At 59.5% G+C, this 18,015-nt stretch overlaps 2 protein-coding genes across 4 annotated transcripts in view; both read right to left on the reverse strand.

Moving 5' to 3' along the window:
* Window positions 1-5,518, reverse strand: part of MYBPH (myosin binding protein H) — a 10,309-nt gene extending 4,791 nt beyond the window's left edge. For 2 of the 3 annotated variants that reach the window (XM_015559899.1, XM_015559898.1), the window contains exons 1-2: window positions 2,335-5,518; window positions 1,602-1,769 (exon numbers count right to left, since the gene is read on the reverse strand). In XM_015559899.1, coding sequence (XP_015415385.1) covers window positions 1,602-1,769; window positions 2,335-2,887 — 721 coding nt within the window. In that variant the 5' untranslated portion in view covers window positions 2,888-5,518. The remainder of the gene's footprint in view (window positions 1-1,601; window positions 1,770-2,334) is intronic. The other variant, XM_015559897.1, reaches the window with a different exon arrangement.
* Window positions 5,519-5,601: 83 nt separating this feature from the next.
* CHI3L1 (chitinase 3 like 1) lies at window positions 5,602-11,996 on the reverse strand. The gene is made up of 10 exons (XM_006757476.2): window positions 11,885-11,996; window positions 11,619-11,648; window positions 10,802-11,003; window positions 10,299-10,355; window positions 9,660-9,810; window positions 9,146-9,267; window positions 7,378-7,501; window positions 6,772-6,954; window positions 6,330-6,446; window positions 5,602-6,166 (listed from the first exon to the last, which is right to left on the reverse strand). The coding sequence occupies exons 1-10, from the start codon at window positions 11,931-11,933 to the stop codon at window positions 6,026-6,028; spliced, it is 1,176 nt and encodes a 391-aa protein (XP_006757539.1). The 5' UTR covers window positions 11,934-11,996; the 3' UTR covers window positions 5,602-6,025.
* Window positions 11,997-18,015: the final 6,019 nt, after the last annotated feature.

An 18,015-nucleotide genomic window follows, 5' to 3' on the forward strand; every position in this document is an offset into this window, starting at 1 on the left:
AAGCCTTTCTGGAATCTATGAGGACAGGACACCACGGTCCTGACCATCACCCAACCAGGTGCAGCCCTGCACCACGGGCATTGCTGGGGAGGCAGCGCAGCCAAGCCGCTGCCCCGGGCGGGGGTGGGGGTGGTGACTGAAGCTTCTGGGTGGACAGGTGGCAGCAGTTGGTAGCTCACAGGGCGGAGGGAGGAGACAGGGAGAAGGAACACTGTGTCTCTGAGGATTAGCTGTGTGGGCACTTGGCTCTCGGAGCTTCGGGGTGGAATGCTTGGCAGCTGCAGGTGGCCAAGGAGGGACAGCTGAGCAGCTGAGGAACCTGGACAGGCCCCCACCCTGCCCTGCCCACCAGGAGGGCTGGCTGGCCCCTGTTTGTTCACAGTCTCTCCCCTCTTCTCTCCAGGAAATCCCCTTCTCGGCTGCCAGAGGAATTCTCGGAGCAGCAGGGGCCGAGGCTGGCTGTCAGCGCTGGGCTTCGGGGTAGAGGCCGGGCCCTGCGGCCTCGCAGAGCCTGAGCTCCCTGGGGCCCCGGGGAAGGTCCAGGGCCCTCCCTGCAGGTCTCTGTGTCTGCGCTGCAGACTCTAAGGCTGGGAGCACCCTTGGCTTTTGAAAACCAGGGAGAACATTCCCTGCCCCCTGGAGGCAGGAGAGGTCCTGTGTGGAGGCAGGTTCTGGGAGGGGCTGCACCAGGCCCTGGGTCTCCCCAGAGTCCCTGATCCTGGGGACCAGCCTGAGAGCCAAGGGCTCTAAGTTCCCGTGGTCACACCTCCCGGGCCCTGGAGCTGAGATTATCGCCTTGAACCCAAGCTTGACCCTCCCTGTGGCCGTGAAAGCCCCTGTTTCTGGAGGCCTTGCTCAGACCTGTGCGTCCCCCTCTGAGGCTGGAGGTGCGGAGCGAGGACGGAGGTGAGGAGGCCTCAGCCACCTGCTGGCCTGTGCTTCTCCTCACTGCGCCCTGGGCTGTCCCCAGAGACCTTGGAGCAGAAGGAATGACTCACGGCCGTGAACAGACTGAAACCTGACCGGCTCTGGCAGGGAACAGGGGTAGGTGTGAGGCTGGTTGCACCCCACAAATAGAAATCTTAGCAAGGGAAACAGCTGGGCTCCCAGGTCCCCAGGGTGGTGCTGCTCTCTGGGGATGGAGAAACCTTCCTGGGCCGTTCGAGGGCCCTGTCTTCCTCCCACCAGAGACCTGGACCCCAAGGGAGCTCTGGAACCCAGGCCAGAGGAAGGAGCAGAAGGAGCAGGAAGGAGCGTTCACGGCTCTCAGGGGAAGACTAGACAGGTCGACGGGCAGAATGAGTGTAGCATTGGGACCCTCAGGCAGGTGACCAGGGAGCTGAGCCTTCATTTTTGGGGTCAGGAAGCCCTTTCCCCAAAGCTTGGGTGATGGGCCACTCAGAGAAATGGGCTCTTGGACCTTCAGAGGGTCCTTGCTGCTGGGAACCTGGAACTTTCTAAAGGCAAGATGGCGACAGCACGTGGCTTGTGCGCATGATAGGGTCGGGAATGACGGCCTGTCCTCTCTGCCCATTGGCCTCGGCTTCTCCATCCACCCCATGGGTGCCTGGGACGGGCTGGGGCGGGACGCCAGGCCTTACCGATGATCTCCCGGATGTGGATGGGCTGGTCCAGCGTCGCGGGGGGGCCGGCTCCCGCAGGGCTCACAGCAGCCACGCGCAGGAAGAACTTGTCTCCCGGGGCCAGTTTCCGCACGGTCTGCTGGGTCACCATCATGGGCCCAGCGTTCACGGGCACCCATTCCGAGGCTGAGGAGGGAGAGGCCGGAGGCCCTGGCTTCGTGGCCACGGGCACCCATCTTGCCGAGGAGCTGGGCCTAGTTCCCCTTTCCGCCCGTTCCCGGCCCCTCGTTTCTATTATGGAGGACACCCGATGGGAGGGCCGGGCGAGTGGCCAGAGGAGGGCTCTCCAGCTCCGAGGGAGGACACAGTGACCAAGTCGCACAGCAAGGTCGGGGCAGAGGCCGAGGCCAGGCCGAGCTTGGCTGCCATGGAGGCGGACACAGGAATGTGCCCCATTTCTCCTCCCCGTCTCACCCTCCCTCCACCCCCAGCTCCTCTGCTCTGCCTCCTGCTTGCCCTCCCCCCCGCGGGGTCTTCTGAGAGGCAGCCCCTCCCTCACTTCTCCGCAGAGCAGTGCACCGTCCCATCCCGGGCGCTGCCACTCAGGTGCTCCCCGGAGCTGGGGGACAAGCACTTCCTGGGGACACGCTGACCCTCCTGCCTCCTCGTGTTCCCGGCACGGAGTGGGGTCTGGGGCTTGCGGCCCCCAAGCCCACGCTCTGGTGCCCGCGGGGCTTTGCCCAGCGCTCACCTCCCTCCTTGCGGAGCTCCAGCAGGTAACCCTGGAGGCCCTGACTCCCCAGCCTCTCCGGAGGCTCCCAGCTAACGGTCACCGAGCAGTCGCTCACGTCCTCGATGGTCAGCTGCAGTGGGACACTGGGCACGTCTATGGGAGAAGGAGGGGAGAGGAAAGGTGTGTGGCCCAGAGTCCCCCCATCTTCGACCCTGCCTGCCCCTCCTCTGCCCGCCCCACCTCTGGTCACCTTCACTTCGAGGTGCAGGTGTAGTGGCTTCGGGGGCAGGTGCCTCAGGGGTTGCCGTGGGAGCCTGCTCCTCCCCCGTGGCCTCCGATGCTGCCCCTTCTCCTGAGGGTTCTGTGGGCACCGTGGGCTCCATGGGCTCCGTGGGCACCTCTGAGGCGGGCTCCTCCGGACCACGGTCAGGGGCCTGCGAGGCTGCGGGGGCAGGAGCCTCAGTGGTTGCTGTGGGAGGCTGCTCCTGCCCTGAGGCCTTCGATGCTGCCCCTTCTCCCGAGGGCTCCGTGGGCACCTTGGGCACCTCGGAGGCGGGCTCCTCCGGACCATAGTCAGGGGCCTGCGAGGTCGCTGTCATTGCCGGGCTGGCTGTGGTCAGGCTGAGTGTGCAGAGGTCAGCTGTGGAGGGTCTGGGCCTCCAGGGTGCCTGGGACACCTAGGACCAGGCTTATATAGGCAGGGCTGCCCCACCCCCGGCCAAATGGCTCCCAGCTGTGGGGTCAGGCCAGGTGGGGGCTGGGAGTGGGGAGGCGCCTGGGCCAGGAATAGCTCTGGGGGAGGGACGGAGGGTCCCTTGAGAGGGCACTGTGTCGTCCATCACCCGGGTTGGCTCCCAGCAGCCAGGGTGCTGGTGCCCAGATGGGAGGAAGGCACAGATGGGTGAGATAGGACGCTGGCAGTGGCCGGTGCCAGGGGTCAGGGCAGTGGCAACGAGAGCTTCCATCTGGAGGGTGAACCCAGCTCAGGCCGCCTTGGCCTCCTGGGGGTCACGTGTGGCCAGGCCCCGGAGCCTGGGGCTGGGGCCCAGACTGCCCGAAATAGCTTCCCATGGGAGCCATGCCCTTGCCCTCCCATTCCCGGGGGTCTCCCTTGTGCTGTATGCTGCCGGGGGCCCTAGAGAGGGAGGAGTTGGGGTGCCAAGGTGTGTCCCTCAGCAACGGGATCCCAGGAAGGGGGTCCAGGGCCCTGTCACTGCCTCTCTGAGATGCTGGCAGGACCCTCTTGGGGCCTCCGGTGCCCCACCTATCACAGTGCCGCTGACAGACCCCCAGCCCTGGGGTGGTTCATGTCAGTAAGGCAGGCGTGGAAGGACCATGGAGGAAGCCAGCACTCGGAACCTTCTAGATGCTTCAAAGCAGGGCCTGGCGTGGGCATTGGCAGTGGAGGAAATGAGGCCGGTACATATTTGCAGTCTCTGGTTCGTTCATCCCTAACATGTCAGATTGGTGACCATCTAAATCCGGACAACACTAGGGTCAGGGAGACGGAGACCAGAGCTCTTACTGCTGCTGGGCGTGTGGACGGAGGAATCCCCTTTTGAAAATGTGAGATGGGACCGAGTACAGTGCACACTCCACGCCCCGCGGTGTCAGCCTGAGGCTCTCGGGAGACAGCCCTGCAGGAACCGTCCCCACAGGATCATGTGCCACAGCCGGCAGCTCGGAGAGCACTGCCCCTGCGGGGGTGCGTAGGCGACTGTGAGAGTCTGCACCCACCAAGCACCACGCCGCCATCCCACCCACATCCAATGCAGACGCAGTCAGTGGCCGGCTCTCTGCTCCCAGGGGCGTCCCCAGGTGGCGAGACCCCCAGGAAGCCAGGGTGTGGCTGCCGCGAGCAGAGTTTCAGGAGCATTTCTGAGGTCTCGTTTCCTATCCTGGGTGGCAGCTACACAAGTTTTCACAATAAAGCACTTCTTTAAGTGAAAGAAACACAGGCCAGGCCTGCTTCATCTGGACGGTGTCCTCTGTGTCAAGTCCAGCACACATGTAGCTTATGCAGGTCTTCAGCCGCAGGCACCGTCTTCTCTGTCCCCGGGGTGAGGCACATGTGTGTGGCTGCTTCTCTCCCCTGGCTGTCCTTGTGGGGAGTGGCGTGGGGGCCGGTGCCAGGCGACTCGGGGTCCTGCGGGCAGGGGTGGGTCCTGGAGACCGATCCCCATCCCTTGCGCTGAGTCTGCAGCTATAAGTGAACGTGACTAAGTGCAGGACCCTGAGTCACCCCTGCCGGGCATGTCCCAGTCGGAGGAAGGCTGGCCCAGGGGGCAGGGTGGAGGGGTGGCCGCCCCGGAGGGCTCATAGCCCGGCTTTCAAAGACCCTGTGTGGTGGGCACCCCGTACACGCGAAAGCACGCACGGCCTGTATTTCTTTCAGGGATCAGGGAAGCTCGGCCGCACTGGCCGGCGGGGAAAGGTCATGTACCCCCAGGCTCTGGCCAGGTCCCCACCTTCCGTGCCTTTGGCTGAGCTGTGACCTTGAGACCAGCTGCATCTGCCCAGCTCCTGCTGGTTCAGATTTCAATGCAGCCAATAGGTATTTCCTTCCCTGCACCTCAAACCAGCGTCACAAACCACTGGCCAAGTCACAGAGTCCAAACACCAGAGCCTCCACGAGCGAATCCTCGAGGACTTTCTCTGCTTGCACAGCAGTCATCCCACACGTCCCCTCCTGCCCACCCCATGTCTCAGGCCAGCCTGGCTGAGGAGCCCTGCTGGATTGAGGGCTCAGTGTGTCCCAGGAGAGAGAGGAGGGGATGGGGTTGCTGTGGCGATGGGAAGGGTCCCTCCATGGCAGAGAGCCCTTGGGAATGGCAGGACCATGGGGAAACGATCCAGACCTGGGCGAAGGGAGGACGCGTGATGCAACCTGGTGTCTCCTTCCAGCTGGAAGTTGAGTCAGAGCTCTGCACCCTGGCCCTGTGCTGGCGCCTACATCTCCCCTGGCAGATGAAGGGTTAGGATTGGGGCGTCCCCCCTTCTCCTTCCTGCTGGCCTTACAGAAACAGGGTTCTCTCAACAAGGAGCTGAGGCGAGGGCTCTGGATGACAGTGAGCTCCAGTGGACGCTCTCAGCCCTGCCGGGTGGAGCCGGGCAGGCGGGTTTGAAGAGGCTGCCTCTTTTGGGGACTCCCAAGGCCCTGGCAGTGCCCGTGCTGGCTTCCCCTTCTGCAAGCTCAGGGCCCCCAAACTTGGGAGAGAGGAACCCAGACGAGAGGGGAGAGAGGAGCCCACGGGCCTCAGAGACGGGTCAGCAAGTGCCAACACAGAGCTTCTGGTGCTTTATTGAGCAGCTGGGGGTTGGGAGGGGGGCACGAGGACGCTCCTCGTGGAGGTTTGAAGCTGGGCCTGCGGAGGCTGTGATCTGTGTGGTCACTGCTTCCTGCATGACGTCTGTGCTGGGTGGCAGAGCTTGCTCGTGTGGCCTCTGCCGAGGAGGCCCAGGGAGGGAGTGGCGTTTTCACTCCTCAACGTGTGCGCTGTCCCTGCCTGACACTGGGGGTCCAGCCCTCACTGCCCACAGCCCCGCCGCCCCCTGCAAGCCCACAGAGCTGAGCGCAGAGCTCAGAGCTGGACCCTCGGCAGGGCCAGGGAAGGAGACTGAGGTGCAGCGGGGCAGGTGACCAGCTCCTGAGCAGCAAGAACCCTGGGAGCAAGAACCCCTGCCCAGCATGTGCTGGACGGACGGAGCGCTAGGCGGCAGCCAGGGCTTCCTTGATGGCGCTGGTGAGGGGGAAGTGAAGATTCTGGCCGCAGAAGGTGCCACGGAAGTCGTCCAGGTCCAGGGCCCACACCATGGCTCCTGCCAGCCCCTGGTTCTTCAGGTACTGCACCTGGCAGGGGAGGCCCAGAGGGGCAGCGCTGGGTTACCTGCCTGATGTGTGTAGGGGGGACCTGCTGTCCTGGCCCCTCCCCAGGTGACTCAGCATCGCCCTCCAGCAGGGCACCCTGGGCTCCTCTCCCTCTCCCTCCTGGGGCATGGCCTGCGAGACCTACCTTGTTTTTGACGCTCTCCTGGTCATCGTACCCCACCCACTGGTTGCCCTTGGTGGCATAGGGGACCCGCTGGTCAGGGAGTCGATGCACAGTCGCACCACGAAGGAAGTCACAGATCTGAGCAGAGGACAGTCAGGGTGTGAGGGGCTGCAGGGCACAGGGTGCGACTCCTCCAGCCCCTCAGCCGCAGGCACATGTGCCCTCGGCAGACGCCTGGCTGCCCGCTTGCTGTGGTAACAGAGGCCCATGTCCCCAGCTGTGTGGCCCTGGCTGCGAACGGCAGAGGCCGCCAGAAACCAAAGCACCTGGGGCTGTCAGACAGAGGAAGACCGGGTGTGCCTGACTCCCCTCAGCCTGGACGCCCGTCCCCTGGAACACGAAGAACAGAAGCGGGTGGGCGTCGGCTCACCTTCCCCAGGAAGTCCCTTCTCCCGAGTCACACCTCATAGTAAGCGAGGATCCCGCCTTCCTTGGTGAACTGGCCGGGCAGCCCGGGCCCTGAGATGGGGGCTCCCACTCCGATCTTCGAAGAGGCCAGTGTGAAGCTCCTCCCGAAGGTGGGGATGCCCATGAGCAGCTTCTTGGCCGGGACCCCCAGCCTGAGCGCGTAGCCCACGGCGTAGGCCTGGGGGGTGGGGGACAGTGTAGCTGTCAGTCTGTCCTACACACTCCTGGGGCTTCCCTGCCTCCCGGGGACCCATAACCTCAGTCTAAAGGGCACTGCACAGCTTGGGTCTCAGAAAGCCTTCTGAGCACAGGGAGGAGTGTCAGCTACAACAGCTGTGACACCGGACGGCAGGCTCAGGCTCCACGGTCAGCGAAAGGCAGGTCTAGACCCGACCGGCCTCCTCAGCCCCGGGCCCCCATCCTCTCGTCCCCCCTCGGCCTGCATGCGCCCCCCGGGGCCATCAGTTGAGGTCTGGCTTCTCCACAGAGGGGTGGTGCCCTCTGTCCTCAGACTGTGGGGACACGTGGCCCCTGGGCCTCAGTCTCTGCATCTATGACCTGGGACCGTAGCCCCTGCCTTGCAGGACCCTCCCCCACTCACAGCGTTGCTGTATCTGTCAGAACTGGCGACCTCCTGGCCTCGGAACAGGGGGCTGTGGTGTCCCGTGCTCTGGCGCCATGCTCCATGGAAGTCGTAGGTCAGGAGGTTGATGAAGTCCAGGTGTCTGTGGGAGCGGAGGGAGAGCGAGGTGGGAACTAGAGAAGCTGCCAGTCCCGCGGGATGTGAGCAGGGCAGACTGGAGAGACAGGCCCTCCACTCAACCCAGTCCCGCCCAGCAAGCCACTGTCCAGGCTCCCAGACCGGACCCCTCCAGCCCATCCGTTCATTGTGCTGAGAGTAGATTAAAGCTGTCATCAACTGCCCGTCTGCTGTGGCTCAGTGGTTGAGTGTTGACCTATGAACTGGGAGGTCAGGTCTGATTCCCGGTTAGGGCACATGCCTGGGTTATGGGCTCCATCCCCAGTAGAAGGCCTGCAGGAGGCCGCTGATCCATTATTCTCTCTCAGCATCGATGTTTCTATGTCTCCCTCTCCCTTCCTCTCTGACATCAATCCTGTCTAATAAAGAGGAAATATGCTAATTGACCATCATGCTGTCACAAAGATGGTGGTTCCCACAGCTAATTAGGAGGGAATATGCTAAATGACTGCCCCACCCTCAGAGATGGCGGCACCCACAGCCACAAGATGGTAGTGCCCAGTCCCCTCAGCCCCGCCAGGGCAGCAGGCATGCTGCAAGGCTGGGCCTGCCCCCAGGCGGGCTGGGTCTTGCCATGCACCTACCTCTAGAGTTCCCCAGTCCCCTTAGCCCCCCAGCCTCCCAGGGCTAGCCTGAGACACAGGCAAGCCTTGGATGTTGGCCCTGGGTGGCTAGGGTGCTGAGGGGACTGTGGGAATTCAGAGGCAGGCACATGGCAAGGCCAGGCCCCCAGCCATCCAGGGCCGGCTCAAGGCACAGGCAAGCCTTGGATGGCAGCTGCCCAGCCACCCAGGGCCACCGAGGCTCAGGTAACCAGGGCCGGCCGAGGCTTGCGCTGCTGGCAGTGGCAGCAGCAGAGGTGTGATGGGGGTGTCACCTTCCCCTGATTGCCAGGTCGCCCCCCGCCCCTGAGGGCTCCTGGACTGTGAGAGGGGGCAGGCCAGGCTGAGGGATCCCCCTCCACTGCATGAATTTTCATACACTGAGTCTCTAGTAAAAATATATTTTTTAAAAAGTGTCATCAACAGACAGCAGGACAAAGGGCACCAGACCTGGACACGCACACAGGAGGCAGCAGGTGGACTCGTGGACCTGAGCGTCAGGTATTGGGGGAAATGCCTGAGTCCTCCCCTCCTCATGGTGCATTTAGGCTCTGAGTCTCCACCCCCCGAAGGTGGTAAAGAAGACCTGACGTCATAGCAGAGCCCTTGTCCTTCACTCCTGGCTTCCTGAGGCCCAGGCCTTAGCCCCACCGGCCATCAGGCCCTTGGCTGTGGCTGCTCCTCATTTGGGGGTCCGGGGGCAGGCTGAGGAACAGGGGGACCCGCCTGAGTGAGCCTCTCAGGCTGCCCTGACCATCTGGCAAGGAAAAGCCGCTCAGGGAGGAGCACTGAGCCTCGTGGGCTCGGGTGGCTGGTGTGTAAGCTCCTCCTACTTCCTTTCCCGCAAACTCCTTCCCGGCCACTCTCTCCACCGTCGTACAAGACCCAAGTGGAAAGGAAGGAGAGGTGTTGTTCTCCCCACGACGGACGGGGAGACGAGACGCAGAGGGAGCGTGACCTCCTGAGCTGCCTCTGGCTCCTGCGGAGGGCAGGCGGCGGGCACTCACTGGGCCAGCTGGGACATGTCGTAGCCTCTGTCCAGGGCCACCTTCCCGGCGGACACCGCGGCGCTCAGGAGCAGCAGCTGCGTTTCCTTCGGGGCTTCCTTTACAAACTCAGCCTTCATTTCCTGGTGGGAGGGAGGCCGCAGGTGAAAGGGGTCCCGGGGGTGGCAGAGAGCCCCGTGCTGGGAGGCCAGTTCTGAGCACCTCACGGGCCCCTGAGGGGCTCCAGGGACCACGGGTGGCACCTCAGTGGTCCTGTCCCCAGGCCTATCCTGGACTCATCCTGTGCCCACCCCCTACCCCGTCACTCAGTGACTCCTGCCCTGGAGGGACCGCGAGATCCCAGTTGGACTCCAGGGGACTGCCTTTTGGTCTGCGCTCTGTCCCCGCAGGCACACGAGACCAGAGTGAACGTGCCAGGGCTGGTGCTGTGGGCAATCTGTCTGGACGGTCGCTCTCCCCGGTCCCTGGAGATGCTTGGGCTGCCCTCCCTGGATGTCCCGGACCCGCCCAGCACCTTGACCAGAGAGGTGAAATGCTGCTTGTCCTTTCGTCCAGGGTAGAGCCAGGCCAGGTCCAGCCCGTCAAAGCCATGGGTCCGAAGGAACGGTGGCACCGACTTGATGAAAGTCCTGCGACTCTGGGTGTTGGAGGCTATTTTGGAAAATCTAGGAATGAAATCACCACAGAAGAGTGCTTAGTGCTGAGAACTGGGCACGGTCCCCTCTGGGGGTGTTTCTGTGCCCCAAGGAGCAAGGAGCCTGAGCCCACAGCCCCAGGAGACACGGCCAGGGTAGGACCCACTCTAGTCATGTGCTTTGGAGCCAGACACCCTGGTTCCCAAGAGAGGCTCCGTCACCCACTAGCCAAGCCACTCACAGGTCGTAACCTGGGTCTCCGTGAGCTCATCTGTAAAATGGGGATGAATGTACTCTTGGTGCCACTGTGAGGATTTCATGTGAAATGGCCTGAAAGGGCGCCTGACACTTAGTAACCACTCACTGAATGGGAGCTGCTGTGGCCGTGCCCCGCTCAGTGGTTGTACACCAGGTGGGCCCCTGACGGCCATTTCGGGCCCCTGTGCCTAACTAGTCTGGGATCCCTGTGAGCCTCGTGTCCACACTCCTAGTCAAGCTTCCTCTGGGGAGGGTCCTACCTTTCAGAACCGAAGTTCCATCCTCCCACAGACAAGAGGGTCTTCAGGTTGGGGTTCCTGTGGGGAGGAGGAGGCGGGAGGCAGGTGACATAAGTGCCGAGACACCGGGTGGCCCCAGGTTTGGCGTCCAAGGTCCTTCCAGCCCTGAGACTCTGTTTCTAAGACTAAGGTGGGCTGCCTATCCCGCCCCCCTCCCCACTTCCTCAGTGGGGAATCCAGGATATGCAGGAATAGAGCAGCAGCAAGGCTCATGCCCCCTGAGAGACGCCCTCAGGGACAGGGACAGTGACAGGGAGGCCTCCCTTCTCAGAGCTCAGTGGTGCCCTTTCTCCAGCCGCCTCCATCATCACCCCAAACACTGCCCAGCACCTGCCGACGTCACCGCCTCCCACGTAAGCTAAGGCCTCAGATGATCTACCCAGAGGCTGGGCCATACGCTGGAGAGAGGTGCCCTGCCCAGGACCAGCCGGCCCACCTCCATCCTCTCCCTGCCCCGGCCCAACCTGGTCTTGAGTGTGTTCAGCGTGTCGTATAGAGACACGTCGTTCCACTCCCAGGTGTCGATCTCGTCGTTGCTGATGTTGGCGAAGCTATAGATGACGTGGGTGCAGAGGAAGGGGTCTATGGCGTCTGGGAAGCAGCTCCCGTCCCCCTCTCGGTACTGGGACCAGCTGGTGTAGTAGCAGACCAGCTGGTAGGCGGCACCTACAGGAAACGTCAGGTGGGACCTGGGCCAGGGTTCCGCCGGGGACCCTGTCGCTGAGCCCTGAGCTCAGCACTCAGGGCAGAGTTGTGAGCAAAGTTAGAATGTCAATGAAGGGGCGGCGCTGGGAGTCCCCAGGCTGGTCAAGAGGAGTGAGGTCAGGAAGGGTTCCTGGAGGAGACCCCGGCCTCTAGGGTGGACCTGGCAGGCCCCGTGGTGGGTCCTTGACCTGAGAGGCTCTGGCGGCCTCTTCTCTGGGCGTCCTGGCTTGTCAGCCCCCAGGCCCTGCAGCCCTTCCCCCAGCTGGGCCCCAGGGCAGGGATCCCAAGTCCTCCTGGTGCCAAGAAAGCGTTCCTGCCCTCCTGGTCCTGCAGGCAGGACTGCGGGCATCTCCCAGCCACACTGCCACTGGGCTCCCCCAGGACTCACTGAACCCGAGCCTTGGAAATATTTGTATTTTGAAAATTTTCAAATATACAGACAAGTAGACACTAGTAAAATAAACATCCAGATAACGATGGTAACTGTTCTCCACCTCCTTTAACAAACATGAATCTGCCGATCCTTCCTCACCACCCCCCTCACCACCCCCTCCTGGGACCCAAGGGGGTACTCACAGCTCTGCACCACCAGCAGGACCACAAAGCCTGTGGGAGAACCAGGGTCAGACCCTGCAAGTGCACCTGCCCCTCCCCCCTGTCCTCTCCCTCCACTTCCTCCCCTCCTCCCCCCTCCTTCCCTGCCCCTGGCTCTGCTTCCTCTCCCGCCACTGCCTCTGCCCTCCCCACAGCAGGGCCAGACCCCTCCGTGCAGTGGCTCTGCAGTCCGTCTGGGCCCTTCGGCCTGAACACCCACAACCCAGACCCTTGGTCAACCCAGAGACCTGTCTGAGCCACCCTCAGACCCGTCCTGGCCGAAGCGGAGAGGGGCATGGTGTGGCCTCTTGCTGTGCTCCTGTGCCCAGCTGCCTCTTCCGGGCCTCACCCTCCTTTTATACCTGTTCCCTCCACTCCCTGTGCCCCAAACCATCCCTTTTATGGGAACTGACTGGCAGTGCAGGAACCAGCAGGCTGGGAAGTGGTGGGGAGGAGCAGTCGGCCCAAGGGAGATTGAGAAACCCGCAGAGTTTTGAAAACTCGGGCCAGGTCCTCATAAGCACCTGCCAGCCGAAGAGCCAACAGGGTGACGGGGCTTCCCGCATTTCCAAAGACCTCCACTTCCTGGCCTCTGCAGCCCCCGCCCCCAGCTCTCCCAGCCAGCAATTACCAGGCTTTCCTGGCAGCCATGTCCTTCCCCGTCCAGGCTCCTGGCCAGGTGGAAACTGTTGTGTAACCCACTGCGCCCCAAACAAGGCTGCCCTGTGTTTTCTCAGCGAGCCCAGCAGCCTCTCCCCTCAGCGTTCCCCTCCGCACGCTGTGTCCCGCAGCTTGGCCCGAGAGTGGAGGCCTTTCAGCCAGGGATGTGCTGGCTCTGAAAATGGCCCCGGAATGAGCAGAGGAGGGCATGTTGGGAGCCGGGGTCTGCAGGAGGCACCAGGGAGCAGACAGGTGAGTCCTCATTCCCCAGGAGCAGGCCATGCCTCCTGACTTCCACAGCCGCTGCTCTGTCTCCCACGGGCTTGTCCAGGCCAGGCCCAATGACGTCCCTCGGCCTAGATCCCTCTTGACCCTCCTCGCTCTTAGGACAAGGTCCGAACTTCTGACCAAGGCTCCGCATGGCTTGGCCCTGTGTGTGGGGACATTGTTTGGCCAAAGATCCAGGGCAGGCTCATTCCTTGCCGGCTCTAAAGTAAGAGGCAGTGAGTGAAAAGTTCAGAACAGCACGAACCAGAATGGGTCAGAGGGCTTCTCAACCAAGTGCCTTTCCTGGGACAAGAACATCAGGTCCTAATCGGATGTTCGCCACACGAGTCTCCCCGCCTCTCTGTGAGTCTCCCTCTCGTCTCCCATCTGCTCCCTGCAAACCGGGAACAAGTCCTCGTCTGGATTGTGCATGGGTCCCAGTCACCCTCTGTGAATACTGAAGGGCCAGCGCTTCCCCGTTGGAGGCCTCTGACTCCTTCTGTGTCCAGATGGTTGGCACACTGACCATCACCTGTAACCTCTAGCTGCAGGCAGAGGCCCTCAGAGCTGCAGGCAGGCAGAGCGTTTCATCATAGGATGCAGGGAGTGAGGAAACACCTCCTATGTTCACTCTGACTTACCTCACGGGCTCGGATCCACTCAGGCCCGGAGACGCCTTCTCTACGACTCAGAGGCTTAGCTTAGCCTTATCCAAACCCTGTCCATTGCTCTACTTTTTAAAATAATATTTTGTATTGATTTCAGAGAAGAAGGAAGAGGGAGAGAAAGAAACACCCACGATGAGAAAGAATCATGGATTGGCTGCTTCCTGCACGCCCCCCACTGGGGATCGAGCCCACAACCCGGGCCTGTGCCCTTGCCGGAATCGAACCTGGGACCTTTCAGTTTGCAGGCCGACGTTCTATCTACTGAGGCAAACTGGCCAGGGCTTATTTTATTATATTATTTTATTTTATTTACATCTAGGTTAACACACCTTTGTAATAATCTGTAACTTAAAAAAAAGAAGAAGACAAATCAGAAAAAGCATCCTCCATAGAGCACATAATGTTGTTAACTACCTTGTAATCCAACCCTTGTCTTGCAAATGCAGAAGCCCTGCAGAAGTGTCCTTCTCTGAGATCTTCCTGGTAATTGTGCTCATTTTGACTCAAATAACAATCCCAGGTCTGGCATCTTTTTAAGACTCTCTGAGTTCCCTTAAGTCCAACCTCCTCTCTCCTGCCCTCCACACGGCTCTGATCATTCCTCATCCCCACCCGATCCCAGGCACCCAAGTTCTACCTGTTCCCTAACAGGCCAGCACCCTTAGGAACGGGACTGTTTCCCAAAACAAGATAAACTCGGCAGGAAAACGGCCATAGCCTGGAGCTTGCCCTCCATCAAAGCTGAAGGCTGTCTCAAAACAGTTGGCTTCATTTCCTGCAGTTGAGAAACCGTGTGTGGTGAGCAGCGTGGATCTCACACTGCTTGAGGGAGAGAGGGTTCTGTCTCACCGAGCTTTTCAGAGAGAGAGATGAGGTCAGCCCCTGGGGACCACAGCCGAGGCCCTCACCGCACGGACAGTGCTCGGGGCGGCGGGCAGGGATGCACGTGCTCACTGAGGCCTGTCTCTCGGTGCCCACGTGGCTGCACTCAGTCCAGGAACCTGTGCAGTCTGGCCCCGCCTGTCCCCGACCCGATGGATGTCGAGCCCCATGCCTGGTTTGTGGGAGCGTGCCCTGGGCATCCTGGCTTAGTCCTTCCTGGGTTGTGCTCTGCCTGGGAGTCTAAGGAAGGTGTGACCGCATTCCAGGCTCAGCCTCAGGGCTGGCGCCTCTGTGTGAAAGCCCTCGCCTACAGCCAGAGATGGCTGCTCCTTCCTTTGAAAATGTTAGTCTGCTAGCTTTTCATGGCTTATGGCTCACTTCATCCTGAATCACAAGGCTGTGTGGCATGTCTTATCTCCGCTTGTAGACTCGATAAATCTGAGAGGATAAAGCCTTGAGTGTGGGGTCATCTCTCATTTATCTCCATCCACAGTCCCAGCAAATAAGTAAAGTACGGCTTTGTCTTCCTTTAAAAATCAGGCGTGTGTCATGCTTCCTACATCGCTTGCAGCTGAATGGAAGCCTCAGCAGCATCCACACTTAAATTAAGTGACTTGACATCGCTGTTTGCCCCTCAGATGACTATTTTTTCCACTGAGATCACTGTCTCTTGATAGAATATGGCTCCTGCTACTGGATCAAAGGATTAGAAAGAGATTGTCTCCAGGCATGTGGGGCCTGGTGCGCTGGAGATCTCCCCACCGGCTGGGGAGTGGAGATGTGGACGCCGTCCAAGGCCAGATACCTCTGAGTCACTGCAGGGATTCTGTGGACACAGCTTGGATGTCGTGCTCAGCTGCTGGCTGGCATGGGCTCTGGCTGCCCCTGCAGATGTGGAGCAGGGCAGACAGGAGGGAGCGAGCCCCATATTCAGCTCAAGTCTTCCATGGGGAGGAGGCCTGTGGTTAGGGGAGCAGGGTGAGGGGTGACCCCTAAGGCAGATGGAAGCGCAGGTTCCCTTGCCGTGCTTTTCCTGGGAGGGGCCTTCAGTAGCAGGTGGCGGCGGCCCGTGGTTATTAGGTTGCCTAGTCCGTGTCAACCTATGAAGCAAGAGGTCACGGTGTCACGGTTCAATTTCCCATCAGGGCACATGGCCGGCTTGTGGGCTCGATCCCCAGTGTGGGGCGTGCAGGAGGCGGCTGATCCATGATCATCTGTCATCCCTGATGTGTCTCTCTCTCTCTCTCTCCCCGTTCCTTCCTCTCTGAAATCAATAAAAACATATTTTAAAAAATGCATGGGGTGGAGATTCCCATGCCTACGGAAGCCCACATAAGGTCATAGGAACGATTGCTACATCCTGAGGATCTCAATTATATGCCAGGAAGGAGTTCAGGGAACACAGCCAACTGGCCTGTAGGTTCGGCCCCTCAGTGCCGCGGCTGCGCTGCCTCTGAGGAAGGCCAAGGGCAGGCCCTAATGAAGGTGGAGTTGTGGTCACTGGGTCCTTCTGCCCCTTTCCTTCAATGCCTCCCCTTTCAGGTGGCCCCTCAGCGTCCCTTCTTGGACTGCGGTCTCCAAGGAATGAAGAGGTTGTGGGGGTGCAAGGACTGGGATGGTGTCCATGGCTAAGCCTGGGCCTGGTTGCTTGGCCACATCAGTTGTTATTGGCCTGGACGACAGCTGGGAATGGCAGGAACCCACTGGAGGAAGGCCGCCCCAAGGTCTCACCTGCCATTTGTGGGTGGCCATGGAGAGGAATGCTAGGAATGGCATATGTTCTCTCCTCCCCACTCCATGCTGAACCAAAGGAGACACGACCCCAAGGAAATGTCACAATGGACTTTGGAAGGAATACTTCTCCCTGGAGACACGTTTGGAAAACACTTGTTGCCTGAATGGATGAAGTATTGGAGGAATCTGGCTATTTCCTCTTTTCACTAAGCGCTGAAGAAGGGGAACTGGTCTGACGCTCAGCGAGGGATAGTGGGATGAGCATGGGAGACCAGGTGGCCTCTGGGGAAGGTTCTGAGAGAAAGTAGTTGACTGGACAGCATAAGTAGGGGGGTGAGGTGGGGGTGTGCCCAGGCATCTGTTAGCTGCTCCCCACTCCTGATAAAACGTCCTCCCCCGACCTCTCAGAGGCAGCTCCGTCCACAATGCTTGGCCATCGCTTTCCACTCTGTATCTGAGGGTGCTGCTCCCTCAGCCAGACTCTCCCAGGACAGAATCTTACAATGTAGGGAGAGTGGCACTCTGAAGCTTTAGCCTTGCCTGGTGGGGTGGTGGGTCAAGGAAGAGGAAGGAAGAAGGAGCAAGTGTTGGGGTTAGTGTACTGGGCCTGGACCCCTGCATATCCCTGGGGAACTCTGTGGACCCTGTCTTTGGAAGGAGGTAAGGATGGTGGCTCCAGATGAAGAACTTCTTCCGGAGGCTCCTAGCTGTCCAATGGACGTTAGACCATCTCAGTGGACTCCAGCAACCTCTGGGAAAATTGCAGGTTTACAGCTTGACCCAGCCTTTGTCAGGTCCACTTGAGAAGGATAGATGGAGGGGAGAGACAACCCACAAGCTCCCTGACTTTATTTCAAAAGAGGGCCCTACAGAGGTAACCAGCTTCTGAGTTCAGAGTAAAATAGAAGAAAGTTTTAGTCCGTGATACCACAAAGTAGTTCATTATCAGCCTGGACAACACCTGGGGATGGCAAGGTCATCCTGGAGTGTAAAAAGAAAACACGTCGATCCATCTTTCCCATTAACCTGTAAATGAAAAGATGAGCCACACAACGTCCAGCAATATATAAAAATAACAATCTATCCAGACCCAGTTGGATTGAGGTTAGGAATTCGAGGTGAATTTAACAGGAAAATTGAATTGTATAATTTACATTATCAACAGAATAGAGGCCAAAAATCTATTATAGAAATAAAAACCATTTGATAAATTCACAGCCCTTCTTTTTTAGAAAACATATTTTTATTGATTTCAGAGAGGACGGGAGAGGGAGAGATAGATAGAAACATCCATGATGAGAGAGAATCCTGGATCAGCTGCCTCCTGCATGCCCCCTACTGGATATTGAGCCGACAACCCAGGCATGTCCCCTTGTTGATATTGTTTGTGAACAGTGACGCTGAGATGAGCCTGACGTGCAGGATACAGAGGAGCAGAGGGCTACCGCTCACTCAGGCGAGTAGGCAAGCCCCCAAAGCCCTCATGGTTTTTATTCAGGGAGCACAGCAAATAACAATGGAGCACAGCAAGCAACAATGATTAACAGGCATGCTAATGAGATCATCTGAGCTAAGTTATACATTACACTATTCATTTCCTATGTTATACAAACCCTCTTTCCACCTGCAGCTGTGCACCCCCCCCCCCCCCTTGTCCTTTCCTTGCCCTCATGGACTATTTATCACCTCAAGGAAAGTTCTGCCTCTGAACAATGAGTCTTGCTTGCAAGACTTTGTTCTGACGTGGCCTGCTTGCAGGCTCCAGTCCTTTCTTGGCAGAACGTCCTCTTCTAGTTAACTCCTCATTCCACTTGTCCAGCTACTTTCCCTTGGCTGGAATCAAACCCTGGACCCTTCAGTGTACAGGTGAATTTGATTTGCAAAAGATGAATTTTCACCCTAGCTTGTTTGGCTCAGTGCATAGAGCGTCGGACTGCATACTGAAGTGTTCCAGGTTCGATACCAGCCAAGGGCACATGCCTGGGTTGCAGGCTTGATCCTCATTTGTGGGCATGCAGGAGGCAGGCGATCTACGACTCTCTCTCATCATGGATGTTTCTATCTCTCTCTCCCTCTCTGAAATCCATAAAAATATATTTAAAAAAATACCTTAAAGACAAGATGATGTTGCTTTTCAAAAGGTGAATTTTGTCTGGTTGAATTTCAGC

Source organism: Myotis davidii, unplaced genomic scaffold, assembly GCF_000327345.1.
Source record: "Myotis davidii unplaced genomic scaffold, ASM32734v1 scaffold1915, whole genome shotgun sequence".
Lineage (NCBI taxonomy): Eukaryota > Metazoa > Chordata > Mammalia > Chiroptera > Vespertilionidae > Myotis > Myotis davidii.

Bases quoted from the DNA above. Each gene is read 5' to 3' on its own strand.
- CHI3L1 (XM_006757476.2), bottom strand. From the start codon at position 11,933: ATGCCCCTCTCCGCTTCGGCCAGGACGGGTCTGAGGGTGGCTCAGACA. The intron at 6,955-7,377 runs GTGAGTGGGGGA...CCCACCCCCCAG, and splicing joins CTGACAGATACAGCAACGCT to GCCTACGCCGTGGGCTACGC. The intron at 6,167-6,329 runs GTAGGTCTCGCA...CTCCCCTGCCAG, and splicing joins AGGAGAGCGTCAAAAACAAG to GTGCAGTACCTGAAGAACCA.